The sequence below is a fragment of the Cervus elaphus genome, chromosome 8 (assembly GCF_910594005.1).
Source record: "Cervus elaphus chromosome 8, mCerEla1.1, whole genome shotgun sequence".
In the NCBI taxonomy this organism is placed as follows: Eukaryota; Metazoa; Chordata; class Mammalia; order Artiodactyla; family Cervidae; genus Cervus; species Cervus elaphus.
The window spans coordinates 19,626,260-19,651,355 of record NC_057822.1 but is presented as its reverse complement, the minus strand read 5'-3'; the positions used below and the strand labels follow the sequence as shown (position 1 = coordinate 19,651,355).

The following is a 25,096-nucleotide window of genomic DNA, read 5'->3' as shown; positions in this document are numbered from 1 at the left end:
GTCAGTATATCATACCTCCTCCCTTGGATAAAAGATTTGTTCTGTGGAAGCCTCACCATCATACTCTGTTAGCAGTAAGTCTGCTTTGTGTCATGAGGTGTAACAACGACACCTGCTGTAATTATACTTCATTGCTTTTGACTCTGTACTTAAAAGATAATTATGGGCATAGATGTTGAAAATTTGTGCTTTTCAGAAAGCATGGCTCAGATGGTAAAAGCGTCTGCCTGCAATGTGGCAGACCCGGCTTTGATCCCTGGGTTGGGAAGACCCCCTGGAGAAGGAAATGGCAACCCACTCCAGTACTCTTGCCTGGAGAATCCCATGGATGAAGGAGCCTGGTAGGCTACAGTCCACGGGGTCGCAAAGATTCGGACACGACTGAGTGAAGTGTTTTAAGCTTGGTGAATTGGAGATAGTTTTATAAAAGTTCAGCAAATCTAACTGGAAGCTCTTTGTAGTTAATATGTGGTTTATAGTCCCCTGTTGTAGGTCGCTCCCAAGGGCAGCAGCAGGAAAAGAAGCAGTTTGACCTTTTAAGTGATCTTGGCTCAGACATCTTTGCTGCTCCAGCACCTCAGTCAACAGCTACAGCCAATTTTGCTAACTTTGCACATTTCAACAGTCACGCAGGTAAGTGTTTTTTCCTAGCAGCTTTTGCCAGTGTTTGAATAATCATCAAATTAAATGTGGAGCACTAAATTAAGAATTCACTTGGTCATTTTGAAGCAGTTTTATTTGATAATTTGAGACTTTTCTTTCTTTAGAAAAAGAAGACTTTTTTTCTTTATATTTTTGCATGTATGTATTTCACTGTTTTATAAATATGACAGAAGCCAGTACTTACTGAATTGGTTTCCTGTTTGTATTTTGGGCCTTACTTTACCTTCTTTTACTCACCTGTGAATTTGTGATGCTCTCTGCCCTTTTTTTCCTTTCAGTTTCATGTCCTGGCTTATAGTTGGATAATAATGGTACAAATTATTTCATGTATATGTATCAAAAAATATGCTGTTTGAGATAATTTGGAAAATTATAGAAAACCTTCAGCCACGTTTCTATCAAACATTAAAGGCATTTTTGTTTTAAATATCAATAAAAACATTTTCTAAGACTATGCTACAGAAGGAAGTTGTGGTGTGATTTATGTATGTTTGTGTCTGTATGTGTTTACTTTAAAAAGAGATACTAGGATGAAGATTTCTTTCAAGAGAGATTATACTGAAAAGGGTAAGAAATCAGGAAGCTTACGTTGTTGGGACTGTGGTAGGTTTTCCATTTCTTATATTGGCCAAGTAGCAGAAGTCCAGAAGGAGACTGAAAAGAATCTTTCCCCTTCATCCTCTAGACGGGAAGCCAGTTGTTCCTTCTCTGAGCAGACAGGAGCTCTAGCTCTCTGTTCTCACCTCTTGCTTTTTGAATGATGGTCAAAACAGTTGGTAGAAGAATCAATGAATCGAGAGTGAGGCTTCTGTAATTTATGAATATTCTACTTATCTCAATTTTAGGCTTATTGAAATATAATTTGATTGATAGATAAGTAGCTGCCAAACTCTTATAAATTTTCAACTTATTTCGTGTTTCATGTGTGTGTGTGTTTGGTCTCTGAATGCAATTTGTGAATATTTGCAGGTCAGGGGATTAATGTTATACTTTTCTATGTAGCCATATTAGCAAAAAAAATAGACAAGTCAGTGTACTCCACAGACTTAATTTGTACCATGATTACCCTTATATTTTCAATAACTCCCTTAAAATGCTTTTTGAAAATAATTGTCATTATTTAATAGTAACATATAAATGTTAAAAAATAGCAATGTATGATTTTATCAGATTGATTGAAGATATTAAATATTGTTTGCCTCTTTCCCACATATGACAGAAATATAGTAGAGGACAGATATGTCTGAGGAAGTAGTTTAATAACCATGTAGATTGGGTCAGGTTGCCTGAGAGTAATAATTTTTTAACCTAAAATTCTTTTGTTTTTACAAAGGACCACTCAGATTACTCTCTTCTTACCTCATTTGATTCCAGGAGAATAAGAAATATATATGGATATTGCAAGAAAAAGCTAATAAAGTCACTTATTTATTTTCCCTTCTAGTATAGTTGATGCCATCTTTTATTTTTACCTTACGTAGTTTTTAAGTGTAAGCCAATGTCTTGGTTCAATCTGAAATATCTTTTCCCAGAACCTTTGTAAGCACTCTGAATTGTTACTTTTTCATACATGGTTTGCAGATTTAAAATCATTGATAGCTGAATTCTTGCCCTGAAATTCTCATTTCAAAAAAAAATAATTGGGTGAAAACTTTCTCCTGAACAGATTGATGTGACAAATGGAACCTTTAATGGCAAACAGTAATTATTCAGATAAGCCAATCTGGCTAGCATTATTTTATAGGAAAACCCGTTCTTTTACAGACAGTTTAATGGCTTAAAAACCAGAAGTCTTTACCCTTCTTCATTTGAACATTCTGGCTGAGTTAGTGTGTATGGATGTGTGTCGATGATGGGGTCAGTATTATGTTCAGGAAAAGTCATCTTCTACAGAAATATACATGGCAGTTAGAAACATAATTTACTATGGAATGTAGTAGTTATCTTGCCTGGTAATAAACATATCACAGAAACTGTAAACTGTCATTGATTATTGTCACATACAAGGGATGTCAAACTCAATTGCCTTGCCACCCAGTTAACACAGATGAGTAGTGTAATGAATGCACTGTGGAAGGGACCACAGTGTCCCTTTCAGAGGGGGATATTCTGTAATCTCCTGTTGCCACATGGAAATGCAGGCTCGGGGTTCCTAATATATTGATTCTTTTAAGAGAAGCAAGAAATCTTGTTGAAATGCTCTCTTTAAATGTTAGGAATTGATGAAAATAATCTAAAATATTGTATAAATGGAATGAAGTCTGTTATCTGATTTTGATGAGAGTTGTTGGCTGCTATCCTCTGGTCTCTACATTTTTATTTTTTTTCCCTTTTACATGAGTATCTATTGCTCATTGAAGTGTAAAGACAGCTCTCAGCAAGATTCAGGCTCATTGACTTAGTACCTTAAATTCTAAGGTACTAAGTACTTTAGAATTTTGTACTCAGTACAAAAGAGTACTGAGTTGACTCTCGTACTTTTTGAATAAGATTATATAAAAAGCATCTTTACTGTTTTGTCACATTCTTTTTAGTCTGGATTTCTTTGTGTAGAAGTTATTTGAGGTTCTAGATAGTTTTTGTTTATTGTATTATTAGTGTTTAATTTCAAAGTTGTGTTTTATCAGAGTTTCATTCCATAATGCTTATAAATTTTAAAAGTTACTGTAAAAAGTTGTTGAAAACAGTGAGTAGATTCAGTATCTACAAATAAGAACTGATAGAAGTATTACAAAATCCTGTTTTGTTGTAATGAATAGGTATTTGATTAGTTTGTTTGGTGCTCTAGTTGGAAAACAATGGGAAAATTATAGATATGATAAAATAGACTTGATTCACAAAATGGATTGCATTGAACTAATTTTTTTTCCTGATGTTTAAAACATGTTCAATGTAAGTTTTTCCCATATGATGTTCTAAATATAAGTTAAATGTTCAGTATATATTATTATAGACTACATAGTCATATATATTTGAGGTTATAAGCCACAAACTAGCTTAGGGACCCATTCCTGTTTCTATAAGGGACAGATGTATTTCATTTGTTGTTTTCAACCGTACAGCTAAGTATTCCAAAAACTTGGAAACTTGCCTTTTGGAATATAATCTACTCTGAATTTGAGAACTTCGTATATCATGCTCTCTGTTCATTTGGTTTACAGTTGTAGTCTGTGTTTTCGCCTTAATAAACTTACTTTGTCTTTTAGAATTTTCTTTGGATTAGCATTTTAGAACTGATGAGAAATTATTCCTATTTTTTCATAAGTTGTAGAATCATAGTGTTGGTTTTACTAGTAGAGACCATCTAATGAATCTTCTCATATTGCTAGTAAGAATACTGGTAGAGCCAGAACAATGAGGAACTAATCAAAGGGTTTACAGTTTCTTATGTTAAAATGGAGTTGTCTGACTCTTACCTTAGATTCCCTTTTCACTAAACTGTACTTGCTTACTGGTTTTGTCAGCAGTTTGTCAGTAACTGTGTTTAACCTTATATATGATTTAAACCAGTATAGATACTTGTTTCAAAATAATATTTTTCAAGAAATTAATTAAAACATTTTTTAATCTATTAGTATTTCTTCTATTACATGTATTTTGGGGAAAGTAAAGTTTCAGCCTGTAAAGTTATCAGAAGTGGTAGGTTGGAAGATGCTGGAAGAGAAAGTGGCACAGATGTGTAGGAAAAGGGGGCCAGATATTCTTTATGTGCATCTCCCCCAGCTCATTATCATACCCATTTAGATTAAAAAAAACAGCAATTACAGGAGATGCTGTAAGTTTTACTGATTTTCTTCCTAGAATAATGTTTTACTTTGTTAACAATTTTTTTTGCTTAGTGACTTCTTTTGGCTTGTTACCTCTCAGCCACCAGGGAAGCCCAAGTAGAGTACAGATTCACTGAAAAAGCTTGGCAAGTTCAGGACATGATACCTACCTGAAATCTCACTACTTCCATTTAACTAAAACTCAGATTTTGTATGCACATGATATCATGTTTAACGAAATTAGCTCATGAAGATGTATCTCGAATTTACTAGCCTATTTATCTTGTTTACTTTGCTGTAAGTATTTTTGTATAGGGCTAAATACTCTTTACATGATTTTTTTTTAATGGCTACATTATATTCCATCGTGTGATCCTTAATTAAGTAGTCCCTAATTGCTGGCCATTTGAGTTTCTAATTTTTCATTATTATAAAAAAATACATTGTTTAGCTATTAGAATTAGCTGTATGCTCATTTGTAGTAGTTTTACAAAAACTGCCTCGAAATAGAATTGCCTGCCAAGGAATTTAAAATGGCTCTCACTTTGTTGGTGACATAGAAGCTTTCTCCATCTTTTGGACATCCTTTTCATTCTTAGCGTTTACCATTCACTTTCCTGCATATCAACCACTTCTTATTCTCATCCTCTATAAAAATCTTATCCAGCATCTGTTTGGGCCTTTTGAAGAGTCTTTTGCTTTGCCTTACATATTTTAACTTTAGAGAAGCCTAGGACTTTGCTCTTAGATTGGTTACCAGTTGGGAAATGCCAGTTGGTCTTTTTCAGTAGGTTTGAGGTATATTTATGGTATAATTTTTACTAGTTTTTATTGTTTCTTAAGTTAATGTGTGTTTTAAAATGACAGGCTCCTAATAAAATATGAGTTTCTTCAGTTTATTTGATGATCATGTCCATCTTTTTGTATACTTTTTTTTAAAGTATGCTGTGATGTAACATAGTTGTAAGCTTAAAAACAACAAAAATTTTTAATGTAATGAAGCCATTTTTATATGATTCATGTAACTGGTGAATCACCATTTTAAATCCCAATTTTCCAAATGTATCCTGTATCCCACATCTCTTGTCTGCTTTACTGAAACTTGTGTTATTTAGTGCTGTTAATTCAGAGTTTCCTTTAATAGAGTCACTTTATAGTACTATTCCTGATGTCACTCAAAGGCTATTTGTGTACAAATTTATCATTGTCCTGGATGCCCTTTGATGAATTGCTTGCAGTTGGGTGAAATAAACATTTGTAGAACTTAAAATCTGATTTCTAAATGAATTTTCTTTAAGTTATGAAACGTGGAAACTTTCTTAAAATTCTTAAACTCATTTATCATATTTTTCATTTATAATTTTCATATTCATTAACATGTATTATTCCTTACCATTTACAGCTCAGAATTCTGCAAATGCAGATTTTGCAAACTTTGATGCATTTGGACAGTCTAGTGGTTCCAGTAATTTTGGAGGTTTCCCCACAGCAAGTCACTCTTCTTTTCAGCCCCAAACTACAGGTAGAGCCTCTCCAGCGTTATGATTAAATGTTTACTTTGAAAAATAGAATACAACTCTGTAGATGTGTTTTGGAAAATTATTCTAAACTTAAATTCTGTGATTATCTGGTTTTGAAATAGTTCTGTTTTACAAAGCTCTGGGGAAACCTGAAATCTTTATATTTTTCTTTATTTGTTTTTCTGGACACTAGTGTTTTGTCTAATTCACGTCTGTTCTCCTTTTCCTGCACATGAATCTTTCTTAAATTTCTTACTCACGGAGACATTGAAGTAGTAATAGTTTTTTAGGTTCACAAAATATGTTTTGATTTAATTTAGGCTCTAAATAAAGGAAGCTTGTTAATTATTTCCATAGAACTAAAAATGTAAGTCATTTTCAGGGCAACAAGCTTCAGAAAATAATTGGTTGAGTAGATTATTTTAATAATCACTTTGATAAACTTCAAATAGTTTTCTGTGCAGGAATTGGTCTTTAAACATTGAATACTTACCCATAAACTGTATTATTTTCAGAAACTCATTGAACCTTTGTTTAGATCTTTGGCTGATTGCTTTTCTTTCAGCTTTTAACTCTGTATTGTCTTAAAACCTTTTCTTTCAACTTTCTTTTTTTTCCTTTAAATTTCATCATTTACATAATTTCTGGCTGTCCAGCATTTAGAATGCTTTCATCTAGCTGCAGTTTTGGTGAATTTACTTCAGCTTTTCCTCTCCAGGCTTCCAACAGTAAGTTCTGTTGTCAAGTAGGCATCTTTTACTAATTTGTATGTTTAATGGTATATTTTATAGGTTTTTCAGTTACAGAATTTTAATCATCTTTTCATGATAATTCTCCATAAGTTCTCACTTTTACTCTCCTCACTATTGCTAAACTCGGAGAACACAATAGTATACAGTAACAGTTGCTTTAATAATTGTTTTTATTAATTTGAAATAACTTTTCTTCATACAGATTTTCAAAACTTAGTATGTGCTTTGTTCACCAGTTCCTTGTAACAGATCACAGTCTTTTAAATACAGACATTTAGTTTTAATCATAAACAAATAGAGTTTAATTTCTGTAAGACATCTATTTGTTTTAGAATGTATAAAAAATTGATTGATGGAAAGTGTTGTTATTTTTTTTTTTAAATAGGGTGTAATCTTTCTGTTTCTGAAATACGTTTAAGTGCGTGTTGCTCTCAGTTTAATCTATAACTGTATATACACGTATCTATATCTAATATCTTGATTGCTGAAACTAATATTTAGGTATAAAGAACAAACATCAAAAGTATAACATCAGAAGCATAGAATGAATATATACTGGTTTTTAGTGTTTTGGTAGTATGTTAGGGAAGATTCTAGAATATAGAACAGTCTTTAAAATCTTAGTAGGATAAAGTTGATGTAATATTTATATTATTTATATATTATGTGCTCTTATTTTTTCCTTGAAATATGTTAGCATAATTTTACTGAAGACATTGTAGTGTTGTGTGTACATTAAATTATTATGTGGAATTGAGTAGTAGCTTTTCAAGTACAATAAAACTGGGTAGCATGGAGACTCTCCTGTGAATTATTTTGTTCATTCCGGGATAGGTAGTTACACAATTACACATAGGAGCTTGTTGCCCTATATGTTGTCAGGACCTTTGAAAACCTATTTTTGCAGATTGTGAATAGTCGTGTGTAGATGATTCAAATTGAATGCCATTTGCCAGTTTTTACTTTTAAGAATTTAGGATTACTTATGGAAACTTAATTTAAGAAGAAGTGATCATTTAATCTATCAAAGGATATTGGGAAAGTCTTGCAGTTTCAAGTTTTCTGTCTATTCTATTACAGGTGGAAGTGCTGGATCAGTAAATGCTAATTTTGCTCATTTTGATAACTTCCCCAAATCCTCCAGTGCTGATTTTGGAACCTTCAGTACTTCCCAGAGTCATCAAACAGCTTCAGCTGTTAGTAAAGTTTCAGCGAACAAAGCTGGTCTACAGACTACAGACAAATATGCGGCACTTGCTAATTTAGACAATATCTTCAGTGCTGGGCAAGGTATCAAGCTTTAAAGAAAAGAATACAGATTTGTATATTAAGCAGTCTTCTACATTTGGTTGTATTTATTAAATTCTGAGGATGCTCTTTTTCATTGTGTATAGGTTTTATCTACACTAAATGTTCGTGACTATTTAGCACATTTTGGATCTGAAATAACCACACGGTAGAAAGCCTAGAAACTAGTTTGTACACTTATAGATTTAAAAGAAAATAATTGACAAAAATTTAATTTTGTCTTAGTGTGCTTTATTGTTCTAAAGGCCAAAAAAAGGGTCAAGAGATGACTAGAGGATTATTTGGTAGTTTCTATGATGTATTAATTTTGAACTATTTTCTATTACTATTTTAGTATTTATTTAAAAAGAAAACATATTTGCAGTGTATTTTTATACCCAGTTATGTTCGTAAGGCTAGTATTTTTGCCTCTCAAAGTGCATAGTGTAGTAAAGAGAACAGCCAGGGTCTGCTTTCAGACTGGATTCTGCATTCTGATCTCTGAGCCTGATTTCTCATCTCCCCTCCAAGAGTAATAGAAGTAGCATTCGACTTAAAAAGTTGTGTTGTATGTGTTACTGCATGAGAGGTATTTAGAACAGCGTCTGATGCATAGTAAGTGTTTTCTTATTACTATCTCTTAATTTTTTCATAAACAACCCTGGGAAGATATTATTAATAGAATGAGTTCACATAGGTCCAGCATTCAGTTCAGTTCAGTTCAGTTGCTCAGTTGTGTCTGACCCTTTGCAACCCCATGAATCACAGCATGCCAGGCCTCCCTGTCCATCACCAACTCCCAGAGTTTACTCAAACTCATGCCCATCGAGTCGGTGATGCCATCCAGCCATCTCATCCTCTGTCGTCCCCTTCTCCTCCTGCCCCCAATCCCTCCCAGCATCAGGGTCTTTTACAATGAGTCAGCTCTTCGCATGAGGTGGCCAAAGTATTGGAGTTTCAGTTTCAGCCTCAGTCCTTCAGTGAACACCCAGGACTGATCTCCTTTAGGATGGACTGGTTGGATCTCCTTGCAGTCCAAGGGACTCTCAAGAGTCTTCTCCAACACCACAGTTCAAATGCATCAATTTTTTGGCATTAGATGAGTGTATATGTGCACTTGATTGAGTTGTCCCCATATTGCAGATTTAATGTAGCACTTTGAGAATTTCCTTCTTATATGTAACCTAGACATGTAGTTGGTACCGGGTCTTAGTTTTTATTTCAGAAACAGTATTTTATTTTTATCAGAGTGGAATGTATAGCACTAAACTTGTCCAGTATTTTCTGGAGTATTTGTTTATTAGGTAAGACTCTAAAGTCATGTCCATTTATTTGCTAAGCTCCAAATCAGTTTTAAATTCACACATCATGGCAAATGTGGTGGGTAAGTTGAAAGGATAAGTTAAGCGTAAGTTAAAATCTTTGATTTAATTTGTTTTTGTTTGTTTGTAGGTGGTGATCAGGGTAGTGGGTTTGGGACCACAGGTAAAGCTCCTGTTGGTTCTGTGGTTTCAGTTCCCAGTCAGTCAAGTGCGTCTTCAGACAAGTATGCGGCCCTGGCAGAACTGGACAGTGTTTTCAGCTCTGCTGCCACCTCCAGTAACGCCTACACTTCCACAAGCAATGCTAGCAGGTAGCTTGTCACTGTCTTGTGTTTTATATTTGAAACTTTTTTCCAACTCTGAGTAATAATGTTGTTAAGTAATCACTGTTTGGAGCTTAATTTAAAAGATTCTTGAATATTTTTCTAAGTTTGAAGAAAGTTATGAGTTTACATTTTCTAATTAAAATATGTTCCTTGAGTAATTACCATAGGTGGTTTACCATAGTTTTATACTTTTTGTTTAATCAAAAGTAATTTTTCCCCTTGAATGCTGAAATGTAATTTAGAGTATATACACATCCTGAAATGGATGTGTTAATTGTTAAATACAAATTTAATTATACTCAGAGAATCCATTTACAGAATTACTTACTTTTAAGGTACAATTCTTAGTCATGAAGATTAAACACTGAAAGTAACATGTTGTAGTCTGAGTTGTAAGTAAAGTTTTAGAAAGATTTGCACCAGAACCCAAGATTAATCCTATATCTTTTCTCTCTACTGGTATTTATAAATAGATGTATCTGTTACAGTGTTTATATATGTCTGGTGTAAGGAATTCTTGGCAGAAGAGCGTCTACCACATTTTAAAAACATTTGATCTTTAAAAACTCTTCTAGTTTTTTGACTTCTTTTTGGGTCAAGGAAGCAGACCCAGAAGTATAGGTGACTTACCTGTACAGTGTCTTATCCTTGATTTTCCATTCCTATAGATTGTCTCTTTTATCTGAGTAACTTTTTATTTCCTTTTGGCACCTTTTCCAGAAAGAAATGATAGGATTGCAACACTAGTTAGTTGGGCTCATTCTCCAGTAACAAATTTTCTGTATGGCAGATGGGAAAAATTGAATCCAAAGAATAATAATATTCAAAGTATTTCTGTATTTTTGCTTTACTAATATTGTCTACATTAGACATATAAAATAGTGAACTATAGCAAGGTGGTCATAAAGTCTGGAAACACAGACAGGTGTATGTAATGAAATGGTTTATTGGTATTACATTATAATCATAAGTGGTCCCCAGAGTATAAATCATGGAATATTTGAAGTACCTGAGACCCATTTGAAAGGTCTGTCAGGTTAAAACTAAATTCATAATAATTCTGAGTGGTCGTTTGTGTTTTCATTAGTTGACATTTGTATTGATGGTATAGAAACTCTTAATAGGTAAGACTTGGTGGTGACTTCGCATTGAGTGTCAGGCCGTACAGGCAGTCATCTAAGAGGCATTCCTTGCTACCACACATTCAGTTTTATTTAGGAATATTTTTGATTCAGTTTTTATTATGAATATGCTTGATGAAGCAGTGTAAAGGAATTTAATTTTATTAAGTCTAGACCCTTAAATATGTCTTAATTTTCTGTGTATTGAAGTATGGTATGCATCAGGTAGTTCTGCCATATACTGAAGTATAAAGCTATCTTGAGGAAAATCAACTTGTGTGGTTTTTTGAGTTGTGGAATGAACTTGTTTTATGGAACACCATTTTTTGTTGAAAGTATGATTGCTACACAAACTATGGCTATTCAGATTTGGATATTTGTTAGATATTTTCTCAAAAATGAAATTTTAAGTCTGTCACTTTAGGGAAAATAATGGCTAAAATACACACTCTCAAGCAACTAAGTAGAATTTTGGAAAATTTATTAGCCATCATGAGCTTAAAATTAAGCTTCCTATTGCTTTTCTGATGAGATGGATGGTGATATTAATGGTTGTTTTTTTATTTTGCATAAGGAAATATGTTGACATTTTGAAGATTGGCATCAAGTATTTTCCAAATGATACAAAAGTAATAAAAGATTCATTTAAAGTGTAAGATAGACTACTAGATGTTACTTTAAGAGAGTGCATCAAAGTTCATTGATAAGGTTTCAGATTCCATACCACAGCTGTTGTTGAGTCACAAAGTTGTGTCCAACTTGGAAACCACATGAACTGCAGCACGCCAGGCTTCCCTGTCCTTCACCATCTCCAGGAGTTTGCTCAAACTCATGTCCATTGAATTGATGATGCTATCCAACCATCTCATCCTCTGTCCTTCCCTGCTCCTCTTGTGCAGATATGAGAGTTGGACCATATTGCGGCTAACCTTTAGGAAACTGTAACTGTTGTTGTTGCAGTGATATCAAGCAAGATATACATAGTTATCTGGAAAAGGTGTTAAAATTCTCCTGTTTTGTTCAACTGTGATGCCACGTGAGGCCAGTTTTTTCGTCATATGCACCAAGCTAAATAACGTATTACAACAGATTGATCATCTGTTAAGCCAACCATTAAAGAGATTTGTGAAAGTATCAGATATGAATGGCTTTATTGTTATTTTCAGATTAAATTTCTGATTTAGTTGATGTACTATCTATTGGTAGATGTAGCATCTTGAAAGTTCAGGGTTCTCATTTTTTAAGAATGTAAATGAATTCTAAAACTTAAAAGTTTGAGAGCTGATGTGATACATGATATGTTCAATATTATTTGTTTCCATATTTTATGGCAACCCTGTTGTTAGATTACCTTTGCTTTTTTCCCCTCTCAAAATATGAATTCTTTCAATACTTGTTTTCAGTAATGTTTTTGGAACAGTGCCAGTGGGTGCTTCTGCACAGACACAGCCTGCATCTTCAAGTGTGCCTGCTCCATTTGGAGGTATGTGTTTCTGGTATATATTAGTTTTTAAATGGAGTCCAAACATACATATATATATAGTATTGCATTTTCTTAGGGATACCAGAAGACGATCAAAGCACCAGTTTATTATCAGAAAGCTCTAATTTTCTGTCTTCATAAATATATGAACAAATACTTTAAATAATTGAATACAAATGCATTAGGATTTTATAGTGTATCTTATAATTTTTTAAAGCTACACCTTCCACAAATCCATTTGTTGCTGCTGCTGGTCCTTCTGTGGCATCTTCTACAAATCCATTTCAGACCAATGCCAGAGGAGCGACAGGTAAGAAATGTAAATTACAGAACAGTAAACTTTGGGAAAGGTATATACTGCAAAGACACTATGTGAAGAACATGAGAAAATAAGGTTCCTTTCTTACTGAAGTGACTGTGAAGTGGATTAGTTTCGTCCATGAGAACATACGCTAGCTGAAAGTTTATAGAATCCTAGAACCTAATAGTTGAAAATGGACCATGGAAGTTACCTAGCACCCACCACTGAAAGCTTTCACTTTTAAGGTGTGGAATCAAGCATAGAAATGAGAGTTAAAGCCTTAACTCCACATTGCTGGTTCATGACAGAGATAGTACTTGAACATTATAATTCTGACTTAATTTGTTGATCAGATTTCACAATTATTGATTATAACTCATGAAAAAATGTGTCAGTTTTTTCCTTTTGCTTGGGATTGCAAGGACTGGATGGATTTTATTACTGATACATGAGATGTTGATAATGAGGTCTTTTTCCAGTGCATATCTCTTTTAGGGTTATTAACATTTTTAGGGGGTTGTTGAAACTGGTTTAATTTGGGATATAATAATTTGAATATTTTCTTTTTATACTTTTTTAAAAAATCCTCTTTACCCCTCCCCCTATTTTTTCTTTTTGATTCATATTGTAAGCTAGCTACATATTTCTTATATTTTGCCTCTTTGATTTTTGTCTTATTACCCTGAACACCAGAGTTATTTGTCAGTACCTTGGAGTGTTAGCAGGTGCATGTAGTATGACCCAGTGCCCATTAAGCTGAATTTGTCGGGTTTTAGGTTTAGATAACTTTAGAACTAAAGCCTTAAACTTGACTTATAGCATATGTTGATGTGATATTTTGAGAGAGTAAGGTGCTTATAACATCACAATAAATTTGCACCATTAAGAATTAACTAGCACATCTTTTTGTCATTGGCAAGGTTGAGAACTGTAATATTGGAAGTTTGAACCATAACTTCCATTTTCATATAATGTCTTCATTCATAATCTGTTGCTATCTCATGGAATACATGTTGTATAAGTATTTGAATTTTGCACATAATTTAATGATTTATTTTCATTCAAGTACATATAAATACAGTATGCTTAAACATAATCAGTGATTATTTCAGATTGCTGTTGTGTTTTGGAAAAAATATACTATTCATTACTGATGATGTATATGGTATTTCTGTTTCAGAGCATATTATTTTGACTTTTTAAATGAATTTTTAAAATGTCTCATGACATGGGGTTTTGTACATTGTCTCATTTAGTCCTCTTAACTCTTCATCAAATGTTTTAATCACTCTTTGACAGCTGAGATGACTGAGGCTCAGGGAAGTTAAGTGCGTATGTTTTGGATACAGCCAGATTTGTGTTCAAATCCTGGTTTAGTATTTACTTACTAGGTAATCCTAAAAATGCTTTCTGTATATTATTTTTTTAATGAATGGAGGAAAAGTGATAGGAAAATACATTATTTGCAGTAATAATAATAACTGTTGAGATGTCTATAGCTATTTTTATAACCCCATTTGACAACTGAAGGATGGAAACATTTTATACCTTGACCAAGGTCATGTTGATCTAACTCCTCTGAACTTTATTGTCTTTTTCTGTAGAATGTGAACTTCTGTCAGGGATATTGTGAGAATTAGATGATGCAGATCACTTTGCATTGTCTTTGCATTATTGTATATCGCTGGGGGGTGTGTGTGTGTGTGTTTAGTCGCTTGTTGGGGGGTGTGTGTGTGTGTGTGTGTGTGTGTGTGTGTGTGTGTGTGTGTGTGTGTGTGTGTGTGTGTGTGTGTGTGTGTGTGTGTGTCTGTGTGTGTGTGTCTGTGTGTGTGTGTCTGTGTGTGTGTGTCTGTGTGTGTTTAGTCGCTCAGTTGTGTCTGACTCTTTTTGACCCTATGGACTGTAGCCTGCCAGGCTCCTCTGTCAATGGAATTCTCCAGGGAAGAATATTATAGTTGTCATGGCCTCTTCCAAGGGATCTTCCCAACCCAGGAATTGAAGCCGTGTTTCTTACATCTCTTGGATTGGCAGGCAGGGTCTTTACCACTAGTGCTACTTGGGAAGCCCATATATTCAGTAAATCATTCCTGTTATTTTTCTTTTGTGATTGTACCTCCAGACTGGTTCTGTTATTAAGAGCACCCCCGCCGTTATTTAGAGTACAAAAGTCCTTTAAGTTAAGGTTCTATATAAGACATGAAATAATGTAAAGTGTACAAAGTAAAGTGTAAAAATTATATCTCAAAAAGCTTGTTCAGATAATATGAAGTAGTTTTTTTTCCCATTTATTTTTATTAGTTGGAGGCTGATTACTTTACAAAATAATATGAAGTAGTTTTAATATTAGTCTAGGCAAAATTTATTGAAAGGTGAATCTATTATGTCCACAAAGTTTTATTTCAAGGTAAAATATCTTTTCTGTTGTAAACCATTTTGATTTATCACATTGATCATCTTATTGAATTGACTAAGTCAAAGTAAATGTTACCTATGTAATATGTTTTTATTGAAGCTGAAATATAAACAACACTATGCTTAAGTACTTCCAGTGTTTTATATCATCAAACTTAGTATTCTTTAGGAAATAGGTTTTGTTGTTGTTCTCAAATATATTAGCATTGTTAAATTCCATTTGAGGTAGCTTTTTAAAGAGGTATTGAATAATATTTCTCTGCAAACTATTTAGAAAGATTTGCTGATACATTTCATTCTTAAAATGCACATTTTAATAATAATTTTTTTCCTGCGTTTAATAGCTTTTGGGCCACCTTTTACCACGTTACATAGAAACCTTCAAAAGATGGGCCAATGTGGCCTAAGACTTTTTTTTTTTTTAGGATTCTATAATATTTAGCATTCTGTTTTTCTAGAGTCCTTGAACCCTTTAATTCATAAAGTTAATATAATTTTATAGTTTTCAATTATTAGGACATTTCTCTTAAAACTCTTAAATCTCTCCTTTGCCCCTGAATGAGTACCCTTTATTTTCTGATATTCATTTACTGGATAAATGAATGATTTTTAAAGTCCCGCGCCCCCCCCGCCCCCCCCACAAAGAAATAAACTTGTAGAAATGTAGAACCAAAAGAATCATGGTAGCATCCAGCCAAGCATCGTCATTTTATTACTTAGGTGGAGACCAATTAGGTGGATTTGCCTGATTAACCAATGACTAGTATTAGCCCCAGAGAGTTTCTAAATCAGCACTATTTCCACTGGTTCCACTCATTTCACTTACAGGAAAGTAAATGAAATATATATCCATACAAGAACTTGTATACAAATATTTACAGCAGCGTTATTCCTAGTAGTCAAAGGTGGAAACAGTCTTGGCTCAGCTGAGGTAGCTTAGTGATAATCCACCTGCGGTGCAGGAGACGAGGATTTGATCCCTGGTTCAGGAAGATCCCCTGGAATTGGAAATGGCAACCCACTCCAATATTCTTGTCTGGGAAATCCCATGGACAGAGAAGCCTAGCAGGCTCCAGTTCTTGGAGTCTCAAAAGAGTCGGACACAACTGAACACGGAAACATCCCAGGTGCCCATCCACTGATGAATGGATAAAGCAAATGTGTATAGCTGTACAGTGGAGTTTTTTTTGATGTACTGATATATTGTACAGCGTGAATGAACCTAGAAAACAGCAGGGAAAATAAAGGATGCTGGTCACAAAATGTCATATAATGTGTGATTCTATTTATAACCTGTCCAGAATGGACAAACCTATAGAGACAGAAAGGAGATGGGGCAAAATGGAGAGCTGATAGGTGTGGAATTTCTTTTAGTGAGGCGGGGGGCTGTGTGAAAATGTTCTAAAATTAAATTGTGATGATGGTTGTACACCTGGTGAATGTGTTTTTAAAAAAGGACAAAACACTGAATTTTACCCTTTAAGTTGACAAATTATATGATATATGAATTATATATCAAAAAGCTTATTAAAAACAAGTCTAAAATATTTTGATAGCAGCCCAGGACTAGGCATCATTGTTACAGATTGAGTATTGCAATTAATACCAGTTAACAATCAGTGTTGACTAAAAGTCAGGTTTACCAAAGTGTATTATGTAGAACATGTCTCCTGAGGTGATATTATCACAGTGCTTCATGGGAAGGGGTTCTGTGCCCAAAAGCATATGGGAAGTGCTGAGTTAGTAACACAAAATTGAACCAGTATTATTAATGCACGATTTCTCAGAGCTTATAACATGCTCTAAGAATGGATATAAACATAAAGTGACCGAGCTTGTTTATCATAGAACCCTTCCACCTCAGTCAACCTTTTGTTGAATTTATAACAACCTATAAACAGCATCTTTTAAGTTAGCAAGAAATAATAACAGATTCATTGAATATTTACTCTGTAGTACTTTTAATCACAGCAGCTTTGTAAATTAGGTACTACTGTACCTGCCTCTCCATCCCTTGTTTGCAAATGAGGAAACAGGCTTAAAGAAGTTGTGGTGTCCTGTAGTTAGAAAACAACAGAACCAAGACTCAAAACGACTTTCATATCTCAGTTGTTGTTGTTCCCCCAAATTTAGTTAGTTAAGTATGCTTCTTTAAAATGCATGGACATGTATTTTTAGAAACAGTGCCACTCTGGATAGTTTAAACAGTGGTTCTAGTACTTAACCTAAATTTGATTTCTGTTGGGTACTTTTCTTTACATATAACCTGTCTGACCTCAGTCATGCAGGTTAAGATCTGCACGGGATGAATTTCTCTTTTCTCTCTCTTTTTAGCCGTCATATTTTAAACTGAAGTGCTGCTCACCTTTTTAATGGAGTCCACTGACTAATATTCCCTGAGTAATTTGTTCACTTGAGTTATCTTTACTAGTTTCTAGTTAAGGTATGGAGTTGAAAATAAAACAAACATTATTCAGGTGCTTTCTCTGAGATTTGACTTTTAAATGCTAAAAGGTAAATGCTAGATCATTTTAGATGATTCTATGAATAGCATTTTTGGGTGTAACTGGTAAGGCCTAGAAAATCATTTTATGTATATTGTTGCATCTTCACGTGAAAAAAAAATGTTAGTGTTTATTTAAAAGCTGGATTTCGTAAATGTTTCTTTGTTTGATATTTGTTTTTCTGGTATTATTCTAATCTCTTTGTTTCAAATAGTGTAAATACTAGTATCATGAATATAGTTGAGGTAAGGACTCTGTGGGTGCGTTTTTATTATGTATTCTTATGCTATCTCCTTTGTAAGTGTATTCTAATTTTTGAATTTTTTAATGAAACAAATTTACTTTTATTTTGACAATAGTTACTCATAATTTAATTGACACTGGTCTCTTTATGGCTTTCCATAAGGCCTTTCTGGAGCAATGCATTCTCAAGTGTTTCCTCACGCTCATTTTGGTAGGTGGCCACAGCTAATACCTAGGTTTGTGTGGCAATTTGTCTACCTGCTTGTGGAAGCTTCTGCTAGTGTTCTGGATCCCTGCATGTGAAGTTAAGTTTTTTCCATGTTTTAAAATGGAGTGGGCATGGATGTGTGGCATTGGGAATAACTTATATTTTAAAGTTACATGAAAATCTTCTGTGGTAATTTATGTTTTAATATTGAAAAGCGTATTGCTTACCTCCATGGTCACATTAGAATGTTAATAGCTTTTTTGATTATTTTTCTTAAGTTTGAATTCATAGTACTTTGAGTGACACACCTTTTCTATGTACCAAACCATTTTACCACATTATTCCATGGAGTTTGGCTTTGCTTAACTGTAGCCAACTTTTGCTTTATACTGCTTTCTTGAAAAGTGATCTGTCAAAGTTATGTCAGTGTATTGTTGTCTGCTCTGAAACCCTTCTGTTTCCCTTGCAGTGTGCTTATTATTCTTTAATTCACTTGCTTCCCAGTGGCTTAGTTTCCTTTTTCTTATGAATAATAAAAAGTAATGCTTAAAATTTTACGATCTAATTAGGTTCACTGAGGAGAATTGCACTGTTACAAATATCAGGATTATGAGAATTACTTTGAGCAACATCCATAACAGATTTTTAATTTTTTAATAAAAGATAATTCTATATAGCATGTGTAGCATTAATTTCAGTGCCTTAAGTCAGCATTCAAGTTGGTAATTTTTTTTCTTAGAATCAGAAAATGCAATGAATTATGTTGTTTGATAACAATGCTGAAAATGCTTTAACTGTGTAATTGCTAGTGTTCTGTAGTAAAAGCAACATTGTTGGCTCTTCTTTCCTAGAACATATAGTTGAAAGGTTCTGTTTTGAATCATTAGCAAAAAGTAATATATCGTTCTGCTACTATGTGTGTTTTTATATGAGTAATGTAATAATAATGTGAATTTATAAGTTATTTGTAAGTGGGGGGTGATGGCAGCATACCATGTGTGTGTGTGTGTGTGTGTGTGTGTGTGTATGTATGTATGTATATATATATACATATATATATATATAACTGTAGTTCACACACAGATTTCCCCAACCTGTGAATGAATGCTTCATTCCATGACGTTTTGGTGACTAGATATGGCAGGCCATGGTAGTTATTGGGTACAGTGTCATTAATCCCTACATTCTTTGCCTCTTTTAAGAATGCCTATTTCACTTTCTGTTCAGTTTTTGTGTACTTTGTCCCAGTTTCTATAACCCATTGGTCCTAATATTATCTTCCTTACACCCCTTATGCAAAGAAATCTTCGTTTATTTATACTTTTCAAAGAAAGAATGGGAGTCCATATAGTTTAATTATGTTAATGTTTTTATTAGGATTATCCCCCATCCATTTTTTGACTATGGTTACAAAGCTGCATAGGTTTTGAGTGGCCTGCTGCAGACCCTGTTTCTCCTGTAAGTTTTATTTTTTTAAGTGGACTATTTTGCAGAGGTTTTTCCAGGAATACGTATACTACATTATAGCAGACAGTTCACTAGATATTATTAAATGTTTGACTATTTTACTGTGTATAACAAAGCAAAACTTAAAAATGTATATACAAGTATAAATGTGAATTGCATGATGATGGACTTTAAAAGTAGACTGCTATTTAGACTCAAATTTATATAATTACTTGGAGAGGTTTGCTTATGATTTCAAATGATAGCTTTACAGCTTACATTAAAATATGGCACTAAAACTTGCTATTAAGTTTGTTGGAGTTTTGGGATTTAAACTACATCTTTCTATTTTTAAGGTAAATGATGTCTATTTTACATTGCTGAGTATGAGGATAGCCAACCTCCCTTTTCGTTTGTGAGTGATCAGCCTTTCCTTCTCCCACCAGCGGCAACCTTTGGCACCGCATCCATGAGCATGCCTGCTGGCTTCGGGACTCCCGCTCCCTATAGTCTTCCCACCAGCTTTAGCGGCAGCTTCCAGCAGCCAGCCTTCCCAGCCCAAGCAGCTTTTCCTCAACAGACAGCTTTTTCTCAACAGCCCAATGGTAAGAGCTAACATTTGGCTGGTGCCAAGTTCAGGTGTCCTTTATTTATCATAACTTGAATGTTTGGACAAAAAGATTTATCTAAAGAATGCTCTAGTGTTATCTACTGAGTGTTTATTACACAGATATTCACACCTTTGGTGAGTTAGGCCACAGAAAATTGAGTGATTTAGTAAGTTTTTGCGACCAGATTACAGATTTGGGAGTAATCTGAGGCTAAAGAGTACCTCTTCTTTCTCAGGATGTCCAGTATCTTTCTTGTATGTTCTGTGTTATAGTATGCTTCTTGCTTTTAAAAGGAAACTTTATAGACCTAGAGTGTTTGCTTTGCATTGGAGAACTGTTTAATTTTTTTCCATTTATTGTATATATTTTGTTGTTTGTTGGTGGTGGTGATGACATAGACTAAAGGTAACTGTATTGTAGTTCGAGTTTGTTACTTGTTTTCAGGGAGATTCACTAGAGTGTTTTCAGTTTTTGTTTCTGTTTTTGTTGTTGTCTTTTTTGTTTTGGGTGGATTTTTTTGTTTGCTTTTTGGCTATTCATTTGCTGAAGTTTGAAATCCCTGGATCACAGCCCCTCTTAAGTAGTACAGACTCATTTTTTGATTAAATCCTTTGTCAGCAATTTACATAGCTGGGACAGACTGGAATTAACCACTTCTGGGGAGTCGAAGTAAGCTCTTTAAGACATGCCACTGAAACTTCTAACTTAACTTTGAAGAACATGAGACTCAACAAGTTAACATTGATTTTTTTTAATTATTGTTGCTCTGGTGGGGATTTTTCTGAAACTCCTTGATTGTCTCTCAAAGGTATAGGTTATAATTGTTGGGGTTTTGTTTTTTTTTTTTAAACAAGGTGCAGGTTTTGCAGCATTTGGACAAACAAAGCCAGTGGTAACCCCTTTTGGTCAAGTTGCAGCTGCTGGAGTGTCTAGTAATCCTTTTATGGTAAGTGAGATGCAGTTTTAAGCACTTTGTAAGTCATTGCGTTGTTTTTGTTTTCAGAGTGAGAAAAGCAGGATGTGATTCCGCCCAAATGCAAGATTGTACAAATCGAGGCAGCCATTGTGCACAATCCTTTGTTGAGTTAAGAAAACACATTAATCAGCTGGAAAGCAAAACATTGACAGTAAACTGTTGCAGACATGAAACCTGTATGCTTTCTTATCAAAATTCTGCTTTATGAGAGGCTGCCGATTTAGTACCACGATGAAAAAGGAATCTTGGAGTCAGATTTGGTTTGAGTTGTAAATGTATTTTTTAGGACCAATCCCTTCTTGGAATCTGTTAACAGAATTATGTGAAGTAATGGATATAAAAGACACAAACACAGTGCCTGGTAACCTATAGCTGTGTTAATGTTGCTAATAACAGTAATTGTTGTTCAGTCACTAAGTCATGTTCCAACTCTTTATGACCCCACAGAATGAAGCGTGTCAGGCTTCCTGACCTTCATGGTCTCTCGGGAGTTTGCTCAAACTCCTGTGCATTGAGTCGGTGATGCCATGCAACCATCCCATCCTTTGTTGCCTCCTTCTCCTGCCTTAATAATAGGAATGAATAAATATGGTTGCCAGTAATTATAAAACCTTAATCTAAATTGGAGAAGGAAATGGCAACCCACTCCAATACTCTTGTCCATGGGTTTGCAAAGAGTCAGACATGACTGAGCGACTTCACTTAATAATACTTAATCTAAATACTGTTAATTTAAAAATATTATTATTTTCCCACACACTCTTGTCTGTTTATTTATTTTGTCTTATGTTTTCCTTTAGACTGGTGCACCAACAGGACAATTTCCAACAGGAAGCTCATCAACCAATCCTTTCTTATAGCCTTATATAGACACTTCACTGGAACGAACTTTTACATGGTCACATTACATCTCTCCGCCTCTTGCACTGTTGTCTTGTTTCACTGATCTTAGCTTTAAACACAAGAGAAGTCTTTAAAAAGCCTGCATTGTGTATTAAACACCAGGTAATATGTGCAAAACAGAGGGCTCCAGTAACAACTTTTAACCTGTGAATTGGCAAAAAAAAAAAAGTAGCGGTATCATGTATATTAAAAATTGGCTAATATTAAGTTATTGCAGATACCACATTCATTATGCTGCAGTACTGTACATATTTTTCTTAGAAATTAGCTATTTGTGCATATCAGTATTTGTAACTTTAACACATTGTTATGTGAGAAATGTTACTGGGGAAATAGATCAGCCACTTTTAAGGTGCTGTCTTATATCTGGGAATGAATGACCTAAAATCACTTTAACCATTGCTACTGGAAAGTTACAAAGTCAAAATTGGAAGGTTTTAGTCATTCTTGAATTTTTCCTTTCTGAAGAGCTCTTCTGTTTATACATGCCTAAATTCTTTAAAAAATGTAGAGGGATACCTGTCTGCATAATAAAGCTGATCATGTTTTGCAACAGTTTGCAGGTGAAAAAAAATAAATACTAGAAAATATGCTATTGTTTTGTGTTCTTGCTGCAATGCCTTTACCAAAGTGGCCTTAAATATCAGTAGTGAATTGAGAACATCTTGAATTCTTAAATTAGAGTTTCAGAAGACTTCTAGTGACTAACTTTTATGTCTGAAAGCAAATTTTATAAAAAGGCCATGTAGAAAATTTATTAAAACTACTATGACTGCTATGTTTAGGAATATGTCAGTGGTAAAGCATTCAATGTAGCTTGTTAGATTCACTGTAATTCTTCTAATTTCTTTGCAACTTCTTAATTTTGTGAAAATTTGTATATATGAAGAATTTGCATGTATGTGTATTTACAAATTTTTTTAAGTATCTTAAATTCTCAGACTGCAAAAAGGCTTATTTTAACTATTGATTTTTTTTTTTTTTAATATTGTCTTTGAATGTATTGGAAGCAGACATGTATTAACTGTGACATGATTGCATCTCAGTTTTTTTTCTTTGGACAAACTGATATTAATAGGACATTTGTTTATGTTCATTTCTAGTGGAAAGAAACTGGAACCCAGTGTTACCTTAAAGTTATAGAATACTTTGTTTAAAAAGGCAGTGATACTAATGTTTAGCTATATCTTTATGTTAATATTCAAGTGAACTTGATTAAATATTTATATAATGCCTCATTCATCCAGTGATAATCTGGCAATCTCATCAAAACAGAACACAACTGAAAAACTTGTAATAGTTTTTTTTTTTTTAATGCCTTTGAGCAGCCCACAGAAGTCACAAAGTCCATATGTTAGAGCTATGCTTTTATGTGAAATTTTGATTTATTAGATTTCCCAGACCATGGCATATTAACAGTTCAGAAATTATGGCTTGAAACGAAGGAGATAGAATGTATGGCAAGCATACACTGTCTAAGACTAGTTAGTATAGGGACAGCCAGCCCAGTTTAGAGGGCATCACTATATACACCATCTTCTGAAAATTGCCTATTACTGTGACTCTGTGTCATCAAGAAAAGGTGAAATTGAATATGTAAATATGTAATACGTATTTGAAAAGTTTTCTTACAATACTTAAAATTGTTTTTAAAGCTTTGGTATTAAAAGAGGTGAACATCAGTTTCCTCAAACATTATTCGTGCTGAATACCTTTTCAAATGGTGACTACAGGAGTTGTTTTCATAGTATAGTAAAATCTGTGTTGAGTTTTAAACTTCTTGAAGCACTGCTGTCCAGTGCATATCTGGCTGAATGTATAGTTGTCTGAACTACTTTGATCAGACTGGGAAGTCTCTGCCCCTTTTCTGAGCAGTACGCCTCTTCTCTTAGAATTAAATGAATGCTGCAAAGGTCTGGGTGTGTGTTAGTGTATACTTGAAATCTCTTCAAATTTTTGGAGTCACCTTCCAGCCCCCTCATGAAGGGAATACTTAAGAGATGTCTTTGAATTCCTATGTTTCAGATTGTATTGGGTCTCAGTCAACTCTTGTGTCAAGTTATGCTATACCATTGAAGGCCATTACCCAGTTAACCTACCAGGCTTTCCATCTAAGAAATAAGTAAATTAAACAATTGTTATTAAAATAATTTTAAAGACCATTTTTTTCTGGGTAAACCTTGAGGTTTGTAATTAAGTGGAAACTCTTGTTGACTTTGAATGCTATAAAATCAAAATGCTTAGTGTAAGAAGTGATCCAACTTTAATGTGGATTTGAATCCTCAGACTTTCATGTTCAGATTTGCTTCTGGTTTTTTTTTTTTTTTTTTTGCTTCTGGTTTTATATGGACTATCAGAACTGTGTTGAACAGTGAAGAGGAGAAAATACTCAGTGGTAGCAACGTGAAGACACAGTTTTTCCTGACTTACTGGTTGAGTCATCCTCTCTCCTTTTGTGTTTGCTCAGGAAAGAAAATTTTCTTTTAGGGTGACAAACTTTATTGATTAGTTTAAAAGTATATCTTACTCTTATTTTTGTGAAGATAGAGATCAGGTAGTCACTTGCTTCCGCAGAAAAATTCTTTCTGTAAATTTGAAGAAGCATATCAGTGCTTGCTTTACTTCTGAGTTGCCCCAGCTCCCAACATATATCCTCGTTGGTATAGTTCCTATAAGTTGGTAAAATGAAGAGAATAACTAACTGGCTGCTTTCCAAACATTGTGGCCTCAGGACTATTAACTCTTTTAAGTTATTGAAGATCTCCAAAAAGCTTTTGTTTATATAGCTTGTATTGCTCAGTATTTGCTGTATTAGAAATTAGTACTGAGATATTTTTAAAGCATATTTATTCATATAAATGTAACAATAATAAACTCATTATACATTAACATAAATACCATTTTTTATGGCAAATAACTGTTTTCCACAAACAGAAGACCGTTGTTTTACATTTTGCACATCTCTTTAAAAACCTGGCCCAGTAGAAGCAGTGGGATTCTCATACTACTTTCACATTGCAGTTCTTTTAAGTGACATGGTGTGTAGGCACTGGGACACTCTACCGTGCACTTGTGAAACCACGAGTGAAACAGACAGCATTTCAGTATGCTGAAAATAGTTTTGACTTTGGGCTTTAGGGGAACCCTTGGGGTGTTTCTCAGGCTACAGTGGTTTGAGAACCGCTGCACAACACTTTAAATCTGTATTTTCTGTGACAGTGATGTTTAGTTGTAGGGTAAATACACTGTTC

The 25,096-nt window shown here is 34.0% G+C and overlaps 1 protein-coding gene across 8 annotated transcripts in view; it reads left to right on the top strand.

Moving 5' to 3' along the window:
• The window catches only part of AGFG1 (ArfGAP with FG repeats 1), a 74,433-nt gene extending 51,998 nt beyond the window's left edge, over positions 1-22,435 (top strand). Inside the window, exons 5-15 of one of the 8 annotated variants that reach the window (XM_043909816.1) lie at positions 480-633; positions 5,833-5,952; positions 6,607-6,678; positions 7,783-7,992; positions 9,505-9,622; positions 12,162-12,241; positions 12,459-12,551; positions 17,865-17,912; positions 19,802-19,960; positions 20,821-20,912; positions 21,743-22,435. In XM_043909816.1, the coding sequence (XP_043765751.1) occupies positions 480-633; positions 5,833-5,952; positions 6,607-6,678; positions 7,783-7,992; positions 9,505-9,622; positions 12,162-12,241; positions 12,459-12,551; positions 17,865-17,912; positions 19,802-19,960; positions 20,821-20,912; positions 21,743-21,802 (1,206 nt within the window). In that variant the 3' untranslated portion in view covers positions 21,803-22,435. Of the gene's footprint in view, positions 1-479; positions 634-5,832; positions 5,953-6,606; positions 6,679-7,782; positions 7,993-9,441; positions 9,623-12,161; positions 12,242-12,458; positions 12,552-17,864; positions 17,913-19,801; positions 19,961-20,820; positions 20,913-21,742 lie in introns of all 8 variants that reach the window. The other 7 variants (XM_043909814.1, XM_043909817.1, XM_043909815.1 and 4 more) reach the window with 7 other exon arrangements.
• Positions 22,436-25,096: the final 2,661 nt, after the last annotated feature.